The 22,569-nt window shown below is 29.6% G+C and overlaps 1 protein-coding gene across 5 annotated transcripts; it reads right to left on the reverse strand.

Annotated features, from left to right (window-relative positions):
* Positions 1-7,830: 7,830 nt before the first annotated feature.
* On the reverse strand, positions 7,831-22,358 carry LOC145180889 (glutamate carboxypeptidase 2-like). Of its 5 annotated transcripts, none has more exons than XM_090071428.1 (17): positions 21,774-22,358; positions 19,371-19,653; positions 19,011-19,133; positions 18,285-18,465; positions 17,765-17,858; positions 14,840-14,923; positions 14,675-14,760; positions 14,267-14,386; positions 13,484-13,566; positions 13,279-13,342; positions 13,102-13,169; positions 12,843-13,003; positions 11,532-11,622; positions 11,149-11,407; positions 10,493-10,574; positions 10,263-10,355; positions 7,831-8,262 (listed from the first exon to the last, which is right to left on the reverse strand). In XM_090071428.1, exons 1-17 carry the CDS (start codon positions 22,052-22,054, stop codon positions 8,073-8,075), a joined length of 2,343 nt encoding a protein of 780 aa, XP_089927554.1. In that variant the 5' UTR covers positions 22,055-22,358; the 3' UTR covers positions 7,831-8,072. The 5 variants fall into 5 exon arrangements, 4 of the variants coding, with proteins under 4 accessions (XP_089927554.1, XP_089927555.1, XP_089927556.1 ...); XM_090071429.1 differs by lacking the exon at positions 21,774-22,358 and adding an exon at positions 20,176-20,433; XM_090071430.1 differs by lacking the exon at positions 21,774-22,358 and adding an exon at positions 19,794-19,936.
* Positions 22,359-22,569: the final 211 nt, after the last annotated feature.

Below are 22,569 nucleotides of genomic sequence, written 5' to 3' on the forward strand. Positions count from 1 at the left end.
TTGCCAATTATCTTGTTTCATAAGTTTTTAATTCTCCCGCGAAAAGAATTAAAAAACGGTAAAAACTTTTCGAAGAAGAAAATATGCTGAAAGTGTGCCAAGATTTAAAAAAATTGAATTGACTTAAAGAAAATCTTGGTACAATAAAAATGAGTATCTATTCTTCAAAACCAGAATTAATTGCTAAAGAGCGAAAAATTGAATGCACCGAAAAAAATTTTCTTTCCCTTAATAAAATGGGTGATAAAACTGATGCTAAAAAGCAAAAAGCAAAAACTTTCGCCAAAGAGCGAAAAATTGAAAGTGACATAAAGAAAAATCTTTCCGTAATAAAAATGGAAAGTAAAAGTGTGAAAGAATTAAAAGAAATTGCTAAAGAGGAGAAAATAAGAGGATACTCTAAAATGAGAAAGGAGGAACTTATAATGGCTTTGCAGCCTCCTAGAGTTGTCTCTGCTCCTGCTGCTCTTCGTAGACGAACGACTGAGGCAAGACCTTTGCCTGAAAGACCTACCGTGGTGAGGTTTGTTCGACCACCTGTAAAAGTTTCTGTAAAACCGACAAAAGTTTCAATAAAGCCGACAAAAGTAAGGTTTGTTGTTAGTCCTGAAAGACCTGTGCCTGCCCCAAGACCTGTGCCTGCTCCAAGACCAAGGTCTAGCGACTTGATTTCATTCGAGCCTTCTACTCTCTTGCAAAATCAGGTAACAAGAGATGAACCCTCTATTCTTAACACACCGGTTGTTGATTCAACAAACGTTATTACACCTATACCTGTTCCAGCACCAAGACCTGGTTTATTTTCAACTCTGACGAGAGTTACAAAAAGTGTAGCATCCTATGTTAAAACTAAGTTTAATGATGTTAAAGAATGGATAGAGCCTTACGTTCCTGAAGTAGTCAAGAAGAATGTGAGCGAATCAGCAAAACAAATCGATAAAAAGATACAGTCTATCAAATCTCTTGTATCAAAAACAGTGTACAAACAGCCCTTGCCAAAGCCAATTATAGTAAAGTTTAAAATGACTGAACATTCAGCGGAGAGTTCTGTGAGGCAATTTTCTTATAGACCTTCTTCTCGATATCAAGACATTGCATCCTTTTTTAATTTGGTGAGAGAGTCTGCCATTCAAACCATGGAAGGGGAAAGAAACACCAGAGTAAGAATTATTTTAACGTGCAAAATGAAATCTGTAAGCATGATGACTGGTGAAGAAGTGACTCGGGAAGCGAGCTTTTCATCAAGATCAGAGATTATTCTAGCAACTACAAATGTAAGAGAGCTCATGGGTGAGATGGAAAAAAAAGTATTGGAAAGTAGTGTTAAATACAATGCTTTAGGATCTAATTCTACCCTGTCTAAGATTTTAAGGATGGATATTAACTTTACTGATTACGAGCCTATCAGCGGTTCCTCCTATATTGAACTGTCTAAAGAGCTGAAAGACAAAAAGGCGATCATCAACATGGAAAACGAGGACGATCAATGCTTTAAATGGTCAGTCGCTCGAGCGTTGAATCTGAAAAATAAAAACAACGAAAGAATTGACAATGATCTTATTTTAAAATCAGAAGAGCTGAATTGGGATGGAATGGAGTTTCCTGTCAAGCTTAATAAAATCAACAAGTTTGAAAAGAATAATCCAACTATTAGCATTAACGTCTTTGGGTATGAAAATAAAAAACTTTATCCTTTGCGAGTATCTGAATTTGCTGATCGAAATAACTGTGTTGATTTGTAGTTTATTTCAAACGAAGACACTGACCATTATTGCGTGATTAAAAGTTTGAGTCGGTTATTGTCAACACAAACATCAAAAGGTAAAAGAAAACAACATTATTGCAGAAATTGCTTGCAAGGCTATGAGCAGGAAGAAAAGCTTCAACAGCATCAACCTTATTGTTATGATAACACCTCAGTAAGAATCGAACTTCCTAAAGAAGGGACGACTGTTCAGTTTAAAAACTATCAAAAGGGTATGAAAGTTCCATACGTTGTCTATGATGACTTTGAAAGTTTTATCAAACCCTTCGATGACAACACTGAATATAATAATAAAGAGTCGTACACCAAACAATACCAAAAGCACATTCCAAGCTCCTTCTGCTATTATATCAAATGCTTTGACGATAATCTTTACAAAGAAAAACCAGTCATGTACACAGCTGAAAGCGAAGAGGATGACGTAGCTCAAAAGTTTATAACCATGCTTGAATCAGATCTTATAAAGATTCTTGACAAGATTGATATAGTAAAAAAGAAAGTGGTTACTGATAAGGATGAAAAGAATTTTGAGGTTGCAACTCTATGTCATATTTGCAATAAAGATCTTAACGATGATAAAGTGTGGGATCATTGTCATTTGACTGGAAAGTATCGTGGAGCTGCTCATAAGAAATGCAACTTGAATTATAAACTTCCAAAATTCATACCCATCATTTTACATAATTTGTCTGGTTACGATAGTCATTTGTTCATCAAGAAATTAGGTGGAAAGCTTAATTGCATACCCAACAATGAAGAAAAATATATCAGCTTCTCGAAAAAAATCAAAGTGAGAGAATTTACTGATAAGAAGGGTAAACTAAAGGAAGTATGGAAAGAATTGAGGTTTATTGACAGCTATAGATTCATGGCTGGTAGTTTAGACAGTTTAGCTAAAAATCTAAACAACGATCAATGCAAAAACGTTGCTCAATATTACTCTGGAGAGAAGTTTGATTTATTAAGAAAAAAAGGTATTTACCCTTATGATTGGGTGGACTCGATTGAAAAGTTCTCCGAAACGCAATTGCCTCCTATTGAAGCATTCTATTCCAAACTGAATGATGAGGAAATAAGCTGTGAAGACTACGCGCATGCACAAAACGTTTGGAATATATTTGGATGTAAAACGTTTAAAGATTACCAAGAACTGTACAACATGTCTGACGTCTTGATACTTGCCGATATCTTTGAAAATTTCAGAGACACTTGCATGGAATATTACAGTCTCGACCCTGCTTGGTATTACACCTCACCTGGTTTGGCTTGGGATGCCATGTTAAAGCTAACTGGAATTCAGTTAGAGCTTCTGTCTGATATTGATATGCTTCTCATGGTTCAAAGAGGGATACGCGGTGGAATTTGCATGATCAGCAAACGACATGGAACTGCTAACAACAAATACATGAGTGATTATGATCCTTCACAACCTTCGAAATTCATTCAGTACTTAGACGCTAATAATTTATATGGATGGGCTATGTGTAAACCTCTTCCTGTTAGAGGGTTCAGATGGATGACTGAGGATGAACTTTTAAATTGGAAATCCATGCCTTGTATTCTCGAAGTCGACTTGGATTATCCTAAAGAGCTTCACGATTTACACAACGACTATCCTTTAGCTCCTGAAAGACTAACCATTGGAAAAGTGGAAAAGCTTGTTCCTAATTTAAACAACAAGGAAAAATATACTATTCACAATGAAAGCCTAAAACTATATGAACGACTTGGATTGATCGTTACCAAAATTCATCGTGGTATCACCTTTGAAGAAGAACCTTTTATGAAACAATACATCGATCTCAACACCGCATTAAGAGCAAAAGCTAAAAACGAGTTTGAAAAAGAATTCTTCAAGCTTATGAACAACTCTGTCTTTGGAAAAACCATGGAGAATATTCTAAAACATGTTGATATTAAACTTGTCACCACAAGAAAAGAAGTTCTAAAATTGTCAAGAAAACCTAACTATGATAGAAATACCATTTTTGATGAAAACCTTGCAGCGGTTCACATGAAAAGAACAAAACTCTTTTACAACAAGCCTGTTTACTTGGGACTGTGTGTTCTAGACATAAGCAAAATTCTCATGTTTGAGCATCATTACGACTACATGAAACCTAAATACGGGGATAAGCTGAAATTACTCATGACCGATACTGACTCACTCTTTTACGAAATCGAAACGGATGATTTTTATCAAGACATTGCCAACGATATTGAAGCTAAATTTGACACGAGCGAATTCGCGAAAGATCATCCTGCCGTTCAAAACTTTGGATTTGATATTGGGTTTAAAAATAAAAAGGTTATAGGCAAGTTCAAGGATGAAGCTGCTGGTAAACAAATTAAAGAGTTTGTTGGACTTCGTCCTAAGCTATACTCCTATAAGCTCTTTAATGAAAAAGAAGAGAAAAGATGCAAAGGGGTTAAAAAGAAAGTTGTTGATAAACACATCACTCATCAAGATTATAAAGACTGCTTAATGAATAAGATGGAAAAGCTTGCAACCATGAACGTTATACGATCACATGACCATGACATTTACACCGAAGAAATCAACAAAGTGGCTCTCAGCGCTAACGACGACAAAAGAGTCATTTTGGAAGACGGTATTCATACCCTAGCCATTGGACACTACAAACTAAAACCGTGCTTTACATTTATGGACTATGATAAACTCTTTGGTCTAGAATAAATTACGAAAAAGATACAGTTTTATACTTCTTTGCAGGTTCCGGCATGATATTAACAATGAGATGGAAATCTAATAACATTTTTACATTTTAAAAACACAACACCATCTTGAATTCCTTAAGTATGGAAAAGTATCAATGAGCCAGAATCCGCATATTGTAGTAGTATTGTCTTAATGATTGCGGTCACTATGCTCATAAGAGTGCAGTAAAATAGTAATCACATTATTTATGATATATAAAAAAAAGATGTTTAGGATATTTTAATTTTTTTTTTAACATTTACTTAGTTTATCAATTTAAAAATGTATTATGTGACTGGGTACACTATAAAATATGTAAATAGTTTTAAAACATTTACATGAATATAAATATTAGTTGTGCAGTTTTGTCCAATTCTAAGCTTAAACAATTTGAAAGATTTGATAAAAAGGGATCCATTTACAACTGCATTATACTGTGGAAAAAGTAAATTAACTTCTACCAATATATATCTGAGAGGCTTTAATAATATGCATGCGCTTATACATTTGACGCCAGATACCAAAGCATTTGGTCCTAAGCATAATATTTCAGCATTTTCATTTGAAAACGATTTATTACATATAAAGAAACTTGTGCAAAGTCCTCAATTACCTTTGCAATAAATAGATGAGTTTTTGAAAAAACAGCAGTTATTGGATCCGGCATGTCTCTCATGGAGTTTTAATGTCACCTAATTGGATTGCCAGAACTGGCATAGCCGGCACATACGAGAAGTTACAAATTTGCGATGCCAGTACTTACATAGTTCAATACGAGCGCTGCTACTTGGGGTATTAAATATTCAGGCAAATATTTATTTTAGCAAAAGTAACACTGACAGGTCTTTTTATCTTTTTATTTATTTGCTCTAACTTAAAATACAACTGCCAGTGATACAAAAAAGCTGACACTGACTGATATAGTTTCTGCTCCTAAAACTTAGCAGCATATCTTTAATTAGTTTCTGCAACATAATATTTAATTTGTTGACAAGTCGATTTTGAAGCGCTTTTAAGAAGAATAAGATTCTTTGTCGGTGTTGAATATTTAATAGTCGATGCGCTGATACTTGTTGTTGTTGTTGCTGTTATTATGTTTATTAATCTTTCCAGTTATGAAACATCCCTTTTTTGAAAGCAAATTTCGCTTTAAAAAATCTTTATTTAAATAAAATAAATTGAGTAGGAGAGATATATGAGCAAAATTCATGAAAATAGTAAAGTAGTTGAAATAAAAAAGCAGCAATTTTTATAAAAATTTTTTTTACAATTAATTTATTGGTTCACTGGGTTTAACATGAGATATCGATTTTATTGTCAAATTATATACTTGTTAGAATGCAAAAAGAATTAATGCACCCTTTTTTTTTAAGAAGAATTAATGCAACCTATTTTTTAAAATGAATTTAATACACCCTATTTTTTTAAAAAGAATTAGCGCACCCTATTTTTTAATCAAAAAAGTTGTGTAATTGAATTACCCGGAAGAAGTTACGTAAAGTGGATATTGACATATTTTCCTTATAATCTTGTAAATATAGTTTGAGCGGATTTTTTTGGATCTTGTAAATATAGTTTGAGGGCACTTTTATGGATTTTGAGAAGTATAAATTGTATGCGAATATTATGTGGACAGAGTTTTTAAGAAGAATCGCAACGTTGCATTCGCTGCGAGAAAGCTGCATGCAAGCATGGACCTATAAAGGTGACTTTCCACTCATCCGTTTTAGCTACGGGAAAGGGAAAAAGATGGGAAAATTAATCACGTGAGCATGCGCAGTGAGTAATTTTCAAAATTAAATTACAAACTGCGCATGCTCACGTGATTAATTTTCCCATCTCTTTCCCTTTCCCATAGCTAAAACGGATGAGTGGAAAGTCACCTTAAGAGATGGACGTGTAACCTTATTGTTTTTTTTGCTAACAATGCTTGTTGCGCATTGTTACAAATCTTTTGTTTTAAACAATAGAAATTAAATTATATTAAATTCTGTCGGATTCGTCGAAATTTTTGGTCTCGTCTAACCAGTCACATCAACTTCCTTTTAGTTATTCAAGATAACAGCAATAGAATCAGATTTTTAGCTTAATTTTACATAGCTAGATATTCTTAATATTTTAAGAAATAACGCTGATGATGATATAGAAATTGAGATCATTTACTTAACTACTTTAGTACATGTATAACTAGAGGTGTAATAATAGAAAATATCAACTAGTTTTGTAGCTACCTGGAGCACAATGGTTTCATGTCCAGGGAACTACTCCATCTATTATGTTGCTGTAGACTTCCAGTTTATGAATATTATAGAATTTTCTTCTTTTATGTTTAACAACAGAATTATATACAGTTAAGGATAAATAACTTATACATAAAATGAATGTAAATACAATAAAGAAAAAAGTTATTTATCACAGTTTTAAAGAATTTAGCAAAGCCAATTTATGGCAAACCGCAAGAATAACTAAGTATTTAATATTAACATGGTATGATTTACCAGCTATATATAAACTAATTTTTATTTGACAAAAACAAATAGGTTATTATGTGCTTTTTATGACATGAAATAATATATGAAATATGAAAAACGAAAGCATGAAATATCTGGCCGCATTCTGCAAGATAATTGTAAATTTTAATAACTTTTTATAAGGTTTTGCATTATCAAATGAATTATAAAAAATAATGCACAGTGGAATATATATTATGGAGCTTATAGAGTAGTCGAGGCAAAAAATGGCGACATATCGGAAAGAATACTCAAAAAATACACAAAATTAAGCCTGGTGAATGAAAGACCAAGGAGTTGAATGAAACCAAGCCTTGACTAAAAACTTTATTTAAGCTTTTTTATATTTCGCTATACTTTTTTCAGTCATTTTAAAATTAACCTTATAGGGGTATTTAATTATTGACGGAACTTTGTTTACACGAAAAAAGTTCCCAAATTTACAAATATTTATCATGGAAAAATGATGAAAATCTGTTCGTGCCAACAACTAATTTCCATACCTTGGTGTAATTTGTTTATCAATTTTTTGACGCGTGAAGTAGTTACTTTATCCTGAACAGTCTTATTAAACAAATTCTATAAAAGTTTAAATTAATACCACGTGATCAGAGTTTCTGTTTTAAAACTGTAGGCAGCCATTTTAATAGATTTTTTTGTTGACGGGTGAAAATTTAGAGTTTGTCGGAAACTCGAATGGCTCGCTGATTTTTGCGGCCTTTTTGATGTAAAACAATAGGTTGCACGTCCATCTCTTATAGGTCCATGATGCAAGCTACTTGAGACTTTTTTTTCAGATTTTTTTTGTTTTTGTTTCATTTTCTGTAGAATATCTACTTATTTTCTTTTTATTTTATAAACTAGAACGTATTATACAATTGATATATTAACTTGTAATAAAAACATGTAAGAAAAATATTGTTTTATGTTTCAGTGATGAAAGTAAAACAGAAGAAAAATCTGTCAAATTCTATCAACAACACGCATCATACTTTGGTATCAATTCAAAAATGGGTAATTCACTAATTATTGTTGAACATGCTGCGTATTAAGAAGTTAACTTATATTTCAACGGTCTTTAGATAATGCCAAAATCGTTTAGAATATTTCTGGCATTGTTCAATTTATCAGCAACAACTGAAATTTGCTCTTTAAGTAGACCCCATTCGTCACGCTTTTCAACTTCGATATTGTAAAGAATGGACAATAACGCAGGAAATGCCTTGGTTTTAAAAAATGAGTTCCGAACAGGTGAATAAACTACGTGTCTATATGAAAAAAGAAAAATGAATTGTGTAAAAAAGTAGTCAGAAAATTAACTGCGCAAAGGGATAACTTAACTATACAGCTATTCACGAAAGTTTAAACGATTGCAGAATTTTTATCAAGTATGTTTGGTTATTGTTTAATAAAAAAAAACTGTAAAATAATATCGAATCAATTTTTTTTATTTAATAAAGAAAAAGTAATTAGCTTTAAAATAAATATGAACATATTATAAAAACTTTAATATTTAGTTAGAAAAAAAAAATTACAAAAAATCATATAGGTAAAATAAGTAGCACAAAAGTTTAAACGAATTGCAACATTTGAACAAAAAATGAAAAAAAAAAAAGCAGAATTAATATTTAAAGTGTCCTCCTTGTTTTTATAGCAAAGATAAACTCGTTTATGCATTGATTCAACTAATTTCATGCACATCACACGAGGTACTTTTAGCTAGTACTCATTCAAAAGTTGCTTCAACTGCTGAGTTGATTGAATTTCATGGTATGTCAGTTGATTGTCGATTCAAGACCAAATATTTTCAATTGGGTTGAGATCTGGTGATCTAGGGCACCAGGGCATCACATTGAACTTTTTTTTCAAAAAATATTTTTTGATTGAGTGAGCTGTGTCAGCTGAAGCCCCGTCTTGTTGAAAGATAAATTTCTTGCTTCTGACATACAAGTGTCTGATTGATGGAACTAAATACGTTTCCAATGTGTTCTTGTAAGTGTATTGATTAATTCAGCCTTCGTACAGCTCACAGAAGCCTATACCTTTGTGAGAAAAACATCACCAGATGCCAACCAAACCTCCACCGCCTTGTCGACGATGTTACAAAAACCTGTCTGAATATTTCTCAGTTGCAAATCTTTTGACATAGATTCTTCCATTGCGGTTTACTACTTGAAAATTAGCTATATCACTCCAAATAACTTTTGCCTACTGTTCTACAGACCAGTTCAGCCTCTCTTTGGACCACACTCGTCGTTTACGTTTATCCGTGATTGAAAGAATAGGTTTTCTAGCAGCTATGTACGTTCCAATACCTTTGTCCAACTATGTTTGTCTCACGAGCTCTCTGCTAACTTTTTGATTATTTTTTGAGTCGTTGAAGATTTGTGCAAGCTTTTTGTAGCTGAGTCTGGGGTTTTCTCTGCTCATTCTGAATATACCACTTTTGTCACGGTTGCTGAGTTTGGATGGTCTCCCAGTACGCGGCATATCGGAGACGTCCTTGGTAAGTTCCCAGGTTTTATTGCTTTTTCGAAAGCAAGATTCAGAAACATGAAGTATTTTGCCTATTTAAACGTTTGTGTGATTTTTTGTCTTCGCCATACCAATAACTTGCCACTTGATCCCACTAGAAACTGTTATTCGACCCATTTGCACGCAATTGAAATTAATTTGAAATTCACAATATTTCAAGTTGATTTTTAATGAATTAAAAGCTGCCTGATGATGTTGTGATGAATTTTTTGATTGTAAACCACTTACTTTAACTTTATTTGAAAATAAAAAAAAAATTTCGCACCGGATTAATCAATTAATTAGAAAATAATTGATCCTAAATAAAATCGTTTAAACTTTTGTGACACCTCTTAATTTGTATCAGCTACCTTTTAATGAAATTTCTGAGTAAACAGTGATGAGTCGAAACCTACTTTTTTTTATTTTATTAACAAATAACCTATTTGCCAAATTGGAAAAAAAATTACTTTGATATCTATTTCCGTTAGATTTTTATTCAAGAAAAACCGAAGATTAGATCTTAAAATTCTGTTATCGTTTAAACTTTTGTGAATAGCTGTATAAATAGTAATATTATAATTGTATAACAAATTTGTAATAGTTTGTATACTTTGCAACTGTATTATGCAGTAAAATAACTTTTATGAAATAAATAGATTTAATAACTCAAGAACAATTTAGAAATGATCAAGAAAAAAATGTCGTTAAAACAAAAAAAAGATAAAACAAAAAAAAATTTTAAAAATCATACTTTGAATCAGCTCGGTCAAGGATACCTTCTTGTACAATTAATGCTCTTTCAAAAGCCATCATTTGATCGTTTGCTCTTCTCACAGATAGAGAGCTAAAATTGAAAGAATTTGTGAGAGGAATCCAGATATCTTTTATCTGAGTTTGTCTGACACTCATCTCACACATACCCAAAATCAGTTAGAACTCACACAAGTGTGTTAAGATGAAAATAAAAAAGGATTTCCCTACTCTGCAAGTTTTAAATCTTCAAGTTTATTATGAAAGTTTTCTGCTGCTTTTACCAGTCCTTCAGCTGACGTCTTAACTAAATCTTTATAATAAAAATAGATAAACCTAGTATTATATATATATATATATATATATATATATATATATATATATATATATATATATATATATATATATATATATATATATATATATATATATATATATATATATTAAACAATTTACGTTAAATGTAATAAAGTATATAATAATGGATGCTGAAGCATATATTTATATATTTTCACATAAGTTACCATAATTCATTATGAGTTACTAGATGCATTATTATGCATCATATGCTGAAAATTAAGTGATAGCATACTAAAAACAGCAAAAACCTTTTTTAGGACTATTGATATTTATACAAATAATATTTTTATATTTTTATAATATTTTTGATAAGTTGCAAATAAAGAAGCAAAATAATGGGAAGAAAAACTGTTACTTGTAACACAATGCTGAAATTTTTACTACAAAATGTCAAACTGTTACTTGTAACACAATGCTGAAATTTTTACTACAAAATGTCAAACTTTAAGTGCAATACAAAACTTTAAGTGATAAAACTTTTTACAACCAGAAAGAAATTCAAGAAAAAGTATAACAAATGTTCTTACCCATTGATATGTGCCGAGGCTCAAGCATTTCTCTGAATGTTAACTGGAACAAATCTACCTCTTTAAGGATTTTCTTTGCATACCTTGTCAAGTTAAACTTTAGTAGCTGGTCATCAGCCATTTCCAGTGTAAATTGAAGCCATAACTTAGTAATAGTAGCATGGTAACGCATATCTGGGTCAATGAATGTTGTCATGTAGTAAAAATTGTCATAGATAGTGTGGTATGTTGGATACTGCGATCTTTTAGGATGCAATTTCTTTCATTCAAAAAAAAAAAATTCGTTTTACATCAAAAGATTTGGCTTCATTACCATTAAATTATTAGTTTTACTTTTATTTAAAATGAAAAAAAAAAACATTAAAAAATCAATAATGACTTACCTCATTAAATGTATACCTCATGTCAATGGAAGGAATGCCAATTACAGAATAGAAATAAACATAGTCACTACCAGATTCCAAATCTGAATATCTGTAAAAAGGTACTTGAAAACTAAAGCTATTTGTATTTAAGTAAAGATTTATAAATGCACAAGATGGTAGACAATTCCACTTCAAAGAGGGTCATTTAATTTACTAAATCATTTAAATCTTAAGTAGAAGAATTTTCAACTTCAAAAAATGAGAATCCAGCCTTTGTCAATTTTCTATCTTTTTGAGACGCATTAAAGATATCTTAAAAAAGTTACTATTTGATTTTCTAAATTTCATTGAATATTTTCCAAGGTTTTTTGTTTAAATTAAGATGTTTAAATTTTTGCTGTTTGGACTGATTTTTGAAAAGTAGTTTTGAAAGAACGTTTGAAAACTAAATCAAATTGTTTAAAGATTTGCTGCTTGAATGTTTGAGAAGTAAACTGAGTTTGCACAAAGATATTTAGCTTAAATTAAAACCAGAAACTATACAAAGAGTGAATTAACATTTTAAATCTTGTTCTATGGTTAACTGCTCCTGATGTGCATTTTAGCTTCTGTATCTCAAAGAAATCTTGTTGAAAGAATCAAATCAAAGAAACGTTGATGAGAGGTTTAATTAGCCAAATGTTCAACAACTTTTAGTCCTAAAAATATTTTTCACATAAGTTTTAATTTCATTGAAAGTAAGTGAAATTCCGCTTATCTGATGGGCACCTAATGCTTAATGGGCACCTAAATATGGATAGAAGTTTGTCCCAAACTAAGTAATAATAACAATAATTTTAATGTCAGAGATTTTGAAATTTAATAGATTCAAATAAAAAAATAAAACTGATTAAGTTTAACAAAGAATTGAAACACTTGCTCAATTTAACTAAATGTAATTTGAATTAAATGTAGTTTGATCAAATGAAATTTCAGTAGAAAATTTTATAAATGGAATAAATTTTTTTAAAAATTGCAAGTTTTACTGCTGCTTAATTTTGTTATAAATTCAACTAAAGTAAGAAAGGAAATTTCTTACTTTAATGGAGTTTATAACAAAAAAAATTTTTTTTAATTTAATTTTTTCTGGAAATTTCTGAATATTAAATGACTGTGTAGGGAAAAAATGTGATTTTTAGCAGCATATTTAAAACCATCTGTGCATATGTAACTTGAAATAATAATAGTATAATAATAGGTAATAAATAGTAAACAAATTTAAATAGTTGAACATCAACAAAAATCCAACTACTGCACCAAGTTTCAAAAATTTATAAAAGTATTTATAACCTTGGTTCAGAAGGATGACTTGGATTTGTTAACTTGTCTCTCCAGTTTGAAAACAAGCTTTTTTCTCTTTTCTTCATCTCTTCATTTTCAAACAATGTTGTGTTAACAACCAATAGGTTTCTCTTCCTAGCTGATTCATCCACATAATCTGGATCTGTTGTCTACAAAAAATATTTATGCAAAATTCACAAATTCCTCGAAAAAAATATGATAATTAAGTAACTCAGTAAATAACTTTTTGTAAAGAATCTGTGTATACCGATTTAGTAACTTCAAACATTTTATCAATTATTGAATGTGATGACTTTGCCCGAAAAGTGTAACCACCTAAAGAAAAAAAAAGCAGTTTTTTAAGGAAAAAACTAAACTTGTTTAACAAGATATGTAATCATGTATCATAATCATACTAAACAACAATACAATAAAGATTTTCTACCTGAAACAGCTATATCAATATTTAAATAAACAACAGCTCTCTCCGACAGCACTGAATAATATTCCTGAAAACACACATCACTAGTTTATTATTATTATTTTTAAATATCAATTTGAAAATATATATTTGACCATACTGTATCTCTTCTTATAAAAATAGCATATACTAGGAAAAACAATGTAATTAAATAAATGTTGAATTTTACTTGAGCCCACTCAATAGAACCCATCAAGCCATATTCTTCTGCATCCCAATTGCATAACATAATAGTTCTTCTTGGACGCCAACCTAGAATTAATATACTGCTCATACAGACATGGTACTTTAAAAAAAATAGGCCCAATAAATTTCGTTTATAGTATAAGGGTGGTATTCATTTACGTTTATCATGCCTGGCCCTTAGTTTGTATGTGTAATTTTTTTTTGTGGGTCATATTGGTGGCTTTCCAAGTTTTTCTCAATCCTTCCATTTCTGTATTTATGCATCAACATTTTAAATCATCTGTTGTTCCAGGATAGAACATAATTTTTTTTGTACATGCTTATTTGTGTTTTTATGTAGACATTTGGGTCATAAAAAAACCTATAAACAGGTTTTGCCAGTTATCTTTTGATTTATTTAAATATATGTCTCTTGTCTTGAATCATTAGTAAAAATCCTAAAAACTATAGCATTGTCATAAACCTTTAAATTGAGAAATTTTCATTTTATTGATGTAAACATAATTATATTTCTTATTGTTAATACAAAAGCAAATACAGTTTTTTCAGGAAACCCTTTTTTACAACAAAGTGGATGTGTCATTGATATATAGATAGCATTATAGATTTAAACTGTATGGAAAAAAAGCTTAAATAACTATTTGTTATGTATCAGGCTTAAAACAAACCAATTAATTTTGTAAAAGTGGGCCTGGTGAAAACCATTAGAATTATTAATTAAAAAGTTTGACATAAATAAGTAACTAAAATGTATGATATAACTTGCCCTCAGCTAACATCAAAGAAAGAACTCGAGCTGTCTCCATTAAAACTGCTGTTCCACTAGATGCATCACCCCCACCAAAAACCCATGCATCTCTATGATTACCAACAAGAATAATGCGATCTAAATAAAATAGAACATATAATTTTAAATGGCATCTAAATAATACCAGGATGTAGTCATCCACATTTAAATGAAAGAAAAAGTTGGATTCCAAGCTAAGATTAACAATTAGCAACAGAGTGTTCAACGGATTCCAACTCCAAACCATATAAGGTATTCTTTCTCTTCTTACTTTAGCAAACTTTTACTTAAGGTTTTTTTTTACCTAAGGTTTTTTTTCTTTCTCTAGTAAAATTTAGAAAAATTTTAAGTTTAAAATGAAAGTATATCTTTAACAATTTTAATCACCTGGTTCGACCTCTCCTTTGATTGTAGCAATAACGTTGTAAATAGGCCGAACTTCTTTTGGTGTATCAACAATTAATCGAATTTTTCTTAGAATAAAAGGCTGTGTCATAAAATTGAAAAAAATGATAGAATTATTTAAAATATGATTTGATGAAAAACCAATACCTTGGTGTCTTTGAAAAAATTCTGTATGTGATATTTAATCCTCCGGCCCATTCAGGCTCAAGAGCATCATCACCATCCATAATTCTAATATGATATGATAATGAAATCTCAAAAGAATATGAAAACATCAATAAATAAATATATAAAGAATAATATATAAGTAGATGAATACATATTTAAATACATATATAATTTAATACAATGAATTACCCACAAAACCCACAAATTTGCCAGAAAATCTGTTCAATGTTTATGTTTAAGATGAGTACAAAGAAACTTGACACCTTTAATTATTAACAAATCAAAAACAACTTAAAAGGTATTTCTAATTTTTTTTTGAAGGAAAAGCTAACTAAATAATTAATTCATTTTTGTATTTTGTTTATTTTTTTAACTTTGATTTGAAACTTAAAAAGAAGCTGAATATTTTTTCAGTATTTAACATCATCTCCTTATCTTGCATTGAGTAACTTTTTTTGAAGCTGCTATTCATTTTTTCTATTAAATCTTCTTCATCTCGAGCTAGTTTCTTGCTTTTCAATAAGATTCTTTAACAATTGACTAACATCTTTCAGTAGCTTGCTGCCCAACTTCAAGAAATTGCTTTCTTAGGTTCTAATTCAATGCCATTTTGTTCATAATATTCTAATGAATTCTTAGGGTAGTGGATTGTGCCCAATATAGGCTAAAATGCTGCTTGCATATCATGCTATTTAATGAATAAAAAAAGACATTTCATTAAACATTCTTCTTATAAGTAATATACACTTTTAAAACCACAAGATCAGATTGCTTGCCATACAAGGAACTTGGGAGCAAATTTATCGTTTTGAATGTACTTGAATTTTGTAACGGTTTTCATTGTCTTTAATCATGCACAAGTTTTCTCAGCTTAACTCCAAAGCAGTCCATTAACAGAAATTAAAGCCTATTGCTTTAACTTCTCTGCCAATGCTTTGCTGTAGAGTTTTCTTTTTATGATATGCTTTATATTCTTGAGATTTAATTACTTTTCCTATCAAAGCATGAACCTCTTACATGTTTTTAAGACATACTCATTGGTCATGGGATTCGACTGCTTGATGGCAAAGGTTTCAGAGGTTTAATACTGTTTTGGGGAGGTGTACATGTATTTGACTCAACATGTGCCCATATAATGTAGTCTAGAGGGTTTATATCTGCGGAGCATGGTGCCCACAAAACATTTTCTTAAAAATCCAGCATGTTTTTTTCAAAGCTGCATTTAAGTTTTTTGCAAGATCTTCCTATGACTTACATTGATTTTCATTTTTTGATTTAACATATGTTTACTCATTTTAACCCAATAAAAATGACAAATAATATTTAACACCAATTCAATCAAATGTCAACACATTAGCTTCACTGTGCAAAACAATTAGAAAAATATGCCAAGCAGTTTTCAAGTAATTAATGATTAAAGAGTGCTAATTTAATTGCGTTCAACTGATATCAAGAGGTCTTGATTATGAATGTAATTTTATGAAAAATGTATGATTATGAAAACCCAATAAAAATGATATTAAGAGGTCCTGATTATGAATGTACACATAAAAAATGGTTATCACAACTTTTGCATTATAAAAAGAATTTTTAGTCCTTCCTAACCTTGATTTAAACAATAACATGACTTTAGTACAAAAAACAATATAATAATGAATGACTATTAACAAAACTTGTTTATTAAAATTTTACAAAACATATCAAAATGAACACTTGCGATCTGATTCTGGACTCTTTACTTGGTTAGAAAAAAAGAGTGCAATTGTTAAAATGAGATTGCAACTTTCACAGATATAAATTAAAGGCGTCTTCATAGAGAAACAAATGAGAAATCACAAAAAAAATGTGATGTTGATCAGCTTCTCAGTGATATGGTGCTAGAATTATTTAGTTAGTTCAGAAGAGATAATTTAAAAAAAAAGATAAGTTCATGTCATTACTCCCTATGAAAATTATGATAATACAAATATCTGTAAAAGAGAACTTCATTGAAAAATTGGATAAACTTGTAAATGTTTTTAAAAAATACTTTGTTTTCGTCTCAGTTGTGAAGAACAATGTGAAAGGGAAGCTCACATCAAGTACACCTGTGAAAAAGGAAACAAACTCCCGATATCTTGTTAAATATAATCAAATTGATAAAAAGTTTATCAGCAAAGAGGTCATTTTTGTTGATTCACAGGTTTGAAACTAATGAAGGATGAGGAATTTGTAAACAAAATGAAACTTAAAGAAAAAAAGCTCAGAAAATTTTCAAAAATAGGAAAACTTTAAATGAAGTTTACAAAAAGGAAAAATAAAAATCAGAGTGAAATTTTGTTTTTAACATTTTCACATGTTTTTCTTAAATATGGAAACATTATTTTAAAAAAAACATTTTCAACATATTTTACAGTTTATAATACTTTTCTTTATTGAAATATTTTAAAGATCATCACATAACAACCTTTCATAAAATCCTAACTTTCGTCATAAATAATTACGATTGACAAAACAATGAAAGCTTGTCTAACTCTTCTTATCTATTTTTCCTCCTTTTTTTTTATAGTTATTTTTACTCATAATGATTTGTTTTTTGGAAATGTATTTTTAAGTAGTAAACCAGCAAACATTCTGCCTTTTTCAAAATTTTCTATGAACTTTATTTATTATATCAAAAATTTTGTGAATGAAAGTAAATAGATTTGAAAGTCAAACTCATGAAAGCTTGTCTAACTCATGTTCTTTATTGATATACATACTTTTTTAAACTACCTAATAAAAATTAGATAGATAATTAATAATAAGATATCAAGTTTTAGTAATAATTTTTTCAAATTCTTGAAAGGAATTATCCTACATTTTTTTTTTAAATGATGAAAAAATTTAGTAAATAAGTAATTAAAAAGTTTAAAATTTACAAACCCTAATATATGCTCCGCATCTTGATAACTGATAGGTTGAACAGGGATCTTGGTGAAATATGAAACATCTGAAACTCTTATTCTGTGCATCCCCTCTACAACATAACTTTTTTTTCACACACAAAAAAAGCATCCATTATTTAATCATCCTAATTGATGTTGGACTATATAAAAAATGAATATAGCATGCATTTTTTACAATTTTTCTAAGGATTTTATTCTTTTATGAACCAAAAAATTAACCATGGATTAGAAAGTTGTAAGCTATAAAAAATAAATCCTAATTTGCCTATTTTAAATTTTAACTTATGAATTACATTCCTTTTTTTGTTTTGTTCAATTACAATTTACTGTTCTGAAGACATTTAGGGGATGAAATATTATTAAAATGACTTGTATGCTCACTATTATGAATATACTTCTGATATTAGAGGTATTCAGGTTTTCATCTTGCACATTTAAATGGAACTATGAAACTTTACTTATATGATAATGCAATTTAAAAAAACCTCAATCAATACCTGTTGAAGGATATTTTGGGGTCAGAGGGTCTCCTTTAACATTTGCAATGTTTCCTCGAGGTATGCTTCCTGCAGGAGCATTCCAACTATAAGGGTAAGTTTTTACACCAGGATCATTTGTATCTGAAGGATCACCATACAATATTAAACCAACTGCACCAAGCTTTTCAGCAATACGAACCTATAATATGAAACAAAATTCATGAAAACTTATGAAAAAGAACACTTTACATTATCAACTAGAAAGAGGCAAAATTTAGAAAAATTAAAACATTTAAAAACAATTCCTGTGTTAGAGAAATAAAATCAAATTCTGTTAAATAAAACTGATATTGGTTATGTGACATTCAGCTCTTCGCTTTTGATTAAAAATAAAACAAAATTTACATATTTGTAAAAGGTGCAATCTTAAGTAAAAAAATTAATTGATAAACAAAAGTTATCTTTTTTTTTTATTGGCATTTGTTTCAACAAAATTATGGTTGAGTTTCGACAATAAAGTTGAACTTTAAAATGCCAATATGAATTGCAACTCATTAAGATTAAACAAATTGAGAAACTGGTTGAAATATAGAATATTTTATAGAAAAATCACAGATACTCCTAAAAAATTTAAGTTTATTTCTTTTAAAATAAAATAACTTTAATTTATAACTTTCATTTATTACCTGCTATTTAACTATTATCTGCTACTTTTTTATTATCTGCTACTTAACTTATACTTACCTTTTCACCTCTAAAATTTGTTCCATACTTTGCTATGACCACTTTGTTCATAACACTAATATTGCGCTCAGCTAGCCTCAAATAATCTTTCACATTGCCATAGTTTACATAAACATACTCAGCCTAAAAATATAACATACACCCATAACTTAAAAAAACTTATTCTGCAAAATGAACAATGTGGTTCTATTTAAAAAGCATAAATAATAAAAGCAAAAATTCCAAATCAAAATACATAATTAAACATACATAAAATTAAATTCCTAGCAATCAAACATTGTTAGGTAATTGATAGGTAAAAAACTGTTTGGAAAAGTTAACAACAATGGTTTTCCAACTTAAAAGCCAACTTATGTATACCTCAACATCTCCAGAAGCAGAGTAAGCATTAAAGGGGTATACTGATAGATTCGATCTTTCTTCCTCAAAAAATGGTTCTTCAACAGTATTAGCAGTATATAGCACATTTTGGTTTTGATCAAGAACAGTTAAACTTGCAGGTGAACGTGGATAAGACAAAAGAACCTCATAACTTTTTATTTCAACTTTATCAAACCCATGTTTATCCCACTCATTCTTAACATATTCCGCTTGCTGCTTTCCAATTGGTGTACCAGCCAAATGAGGTTCCTTTGTAAAGTATCTATAAAGAGTTTTATTGACACTTTTGTTGATATTCTAACTTTTTTTAAAAAAAATTTTACTTTGTTAAACTAAAAATTTTAGGTTTAATGAAATAGAAACTCTAAAGTGATTCTTATTTATTTTAAACAACTGTCTCACTTTTATAATATTATTCAATTTTTGTTTTGATTGCTTGTCAGTTGTGTTATTTCACATTGTTTTATTACATTTATATAGCTTTACACCCATCGACGCCCCCAACCCTTTCTCCCCCCCCCCCCTCCCTCCTCACCTACCTACCATTCATTTTAATTTTTATGATTTGAATTTAATCTATTAAGGTACAAAAAGGGGTTTAGGGGAATAACTCTTGGAAACCAAAGGTTAACTTCAAACCACAAAAATATAGGCATTTTTTTTTGGAAAATCAAAAATACAAAACCATGCAATTTAAGACTGAATAAACCTCCTACCTAACCAATTAAGACCTTTTTTATTTCGTGACTCAATCAATTGGACTTACACAGTTAAAAGTACTTACACAGAAATTAACCGGCTAATCAACAGATCGACGTGTGGGAATATCAATTTCTATAAAATTATATTTAACTATACTTAAGCAAAATATTTTGCAATAAACAACTGAACGATAGGTGGTCAAAAACTGGACCAAAAATCTTTCCCTGATATTATAATTTGCTCGATAACACGTATGATATTGAAAACTGGATGTTCTGTAAAATATCTACTTTTCTGTAATTCAAATAACGTTTTTAAGTTTTCTTTAAAAACGTGAAAATGCTCAGCCTTTTGTCTTTGCGTTAATAACAAGGAATAACGAAAAAAGTACAAATTCAATAAAAGCCTTTTGAAAGTGAATTTCATATATATATATATATATATATATATATATATATATATATATATATATATATATATATATATATATATATATATATATATATATATATATATATATATATATATATATATATATATATATATGTATATATACACATATATTTAGAGTTGCAAAGTCATAAAATTTCCTTAAAAAATACACTACAGTATTTTTTTCTGAAACTAGTACCACCATTAAAACCTTTTGCAGTTTTTCTTCATTTCTTAAAAATGTTGCGTAATAATTGTTTAAACTTTTTTTCAGAAGTAACAAACCTTGATTCGTATTAAAATTTGTTTAACCAAAAGCATTCGCTATTTTAAACGCATTAAAACTTCTATAATTATTAAGTTCAGAAAACTCTGTTTTGAAAGGCTGATTGAAGAAGTTTGTATTTTATTCGTTGCTATTCTTTATTAACGGAAAAAGCTTAAAATGTTCTATTTTCGCTCGGTCTGCTAAGTTGAAGTTTTTACTTTTTTAAATAAAGTTTGTAAAAGTTAATTAATCTAACTTAACAAAAAATACCTGGACCAATCACATAACAACGATTAAAAACAAAAAGTCAGCAAATAAAACAAATCAAATTAAAGGTAATTATCACGAGAAAATCACGAGAGGCAATTGCTCTGTGAATACTTTACTTAAAAATTGCTCTGTGAATACTTTACTTAAAAATTGCTCTGTGAATACTTTACTTAAAAATTGCTCTGTGAATACTTACTTAAAAATTGCTCTGTGAACAGTGGCGTACCTAGGGTAAATAGCGCCTGGGGCAAACACCGATCTCGCGCCCCTCTTCCCCCACATAAAGTGCTTAATTACAATTTTTTAATAAATGATGACACAAACTTTATTTTATATAATATATTTATTTTATATGATATATTATTTCTTAATTTATTTTATATAATTCTCGCTTATTGTATCGCAACCAAGCCTCTTTTGCGCCCCTTTCAGGCTGGCGCCCATGGCACGTGCCCTACCTGCCCTACCCTAGATACGCCACTGTCTGTGAATACTTTACTTAAAAATTGCTCTGTAAATACTTACTTAAAAGTTGCTCTGTGAATACTTACTTAAAAATTGCTCTGTGAATACTTACTTAAAAGTTGCTCTGTGAATACTTACTTAAAAATTGCTCTGTGAATACTTTACTTAAAAATTGCTCTGTGAATACTTTACTTAAAAATTGCTCTGTGAATACTTTACTTAAAAGTTGCTCTGTGAATACTTACTTAAAAAACTCTTTTAACGTACTGTTTCTAACTTGCTTTAAACCGTTTTGATGATACAGCATGTCTTCATTCGCAACATCTGCCGGAGATCGATCACGAGATTCAAAGTTTCTTTTAATAGGCAATTGATCGCCTAAGTCTCGTCTGTGATTTTTTCTGCCTGATTCTGTTTTTGTTAAGTAGGATTGGAAGCCGAACCCAGCAAAAAAGGCAAGTATAGATGCCAGAAGCAATATAGAAAACGTAAAAAACCTTTGATTGCGTTTTGGATTTGGATGCATATTAGTTAATAATACTTGTGTAATTTTTACAGTAGATATTATATAGAAGCTCCTACATGTAAAAAAATCCAAGATTTGAATATTGTATTCAACAAAGAATTCTTTAACTAATAGTAAGTAAACTCTCCAATATTTGTTCACAAGATCCGTAGCAATATTTCAAACTGTCATTTACAAATAACTTGTAATAGATCAAGAATGAATTAAAAAACAAAAACAAATATCATGTTTATTTATTTCTAACGAAAATAAAATGATTTTTATTATTAGGTCTCACTTTCGGCAAGCATTGCACGGTTCATTTGCTCGACATATTTTTCTGGTTCGAAAATTTGGATTTCAGCTGACTTAAATCCAGACTCCAAGGGCATATCTAAAAGATAAAAATATAGATCAGGTAAAAAATATAGAAGCATAATATATATAAATACATATAAATATAGAAACTATATATAAAAAAATATAGATCAGGTATAGAGCAAACTGCGGTTTGCGAGCATGAAATTCTTTTAATT

This window comes from Hydra viridissima, unplaced genomic scaffold (assembly GCF_058129835.1).
Source record: "Hydra viridissima isolate aposymbiotic clone 2 unplaced genomic scaffold, HvirCarnegie_v1 scaffold_14, whole genome shotgun sequence".
NCBI classification, from domain to species: domain Eukaryota; kingdom Metazoa; phylum Cnidaria; class Hydrozoa; order Anthoathecata; family Hydridae; genus Hydra; species Hydra viridissima.

What these genes read in the sequence shown, in the direction of transcription:
- LOC145180889 (XM_090071428.1), bottom strand. Translation starts at nt 22,054, where the DNA reads ATGCATCCAAATCCAAAACGCAATCAAAGGTTTTTTACGTTTTCTATA. An exon ending in CAAAGGAGAGGTCGAACCAG is followed by an intron (nt 14,387 to 14,674) that starts GTGATTAAAATT and finishes TATTTTATTTAG; the next exon opens with ATCGCATTATTCTTGTTGGT. An exon ending in CTTGACCGAGCTGATTCAAA is followed by an intron (nt 8,263 to 10,262) that starts GTATGATTTTTA and finishes TTTTTCATATAG; the next exon opens with ACACGTAGTTTATTCACCTG.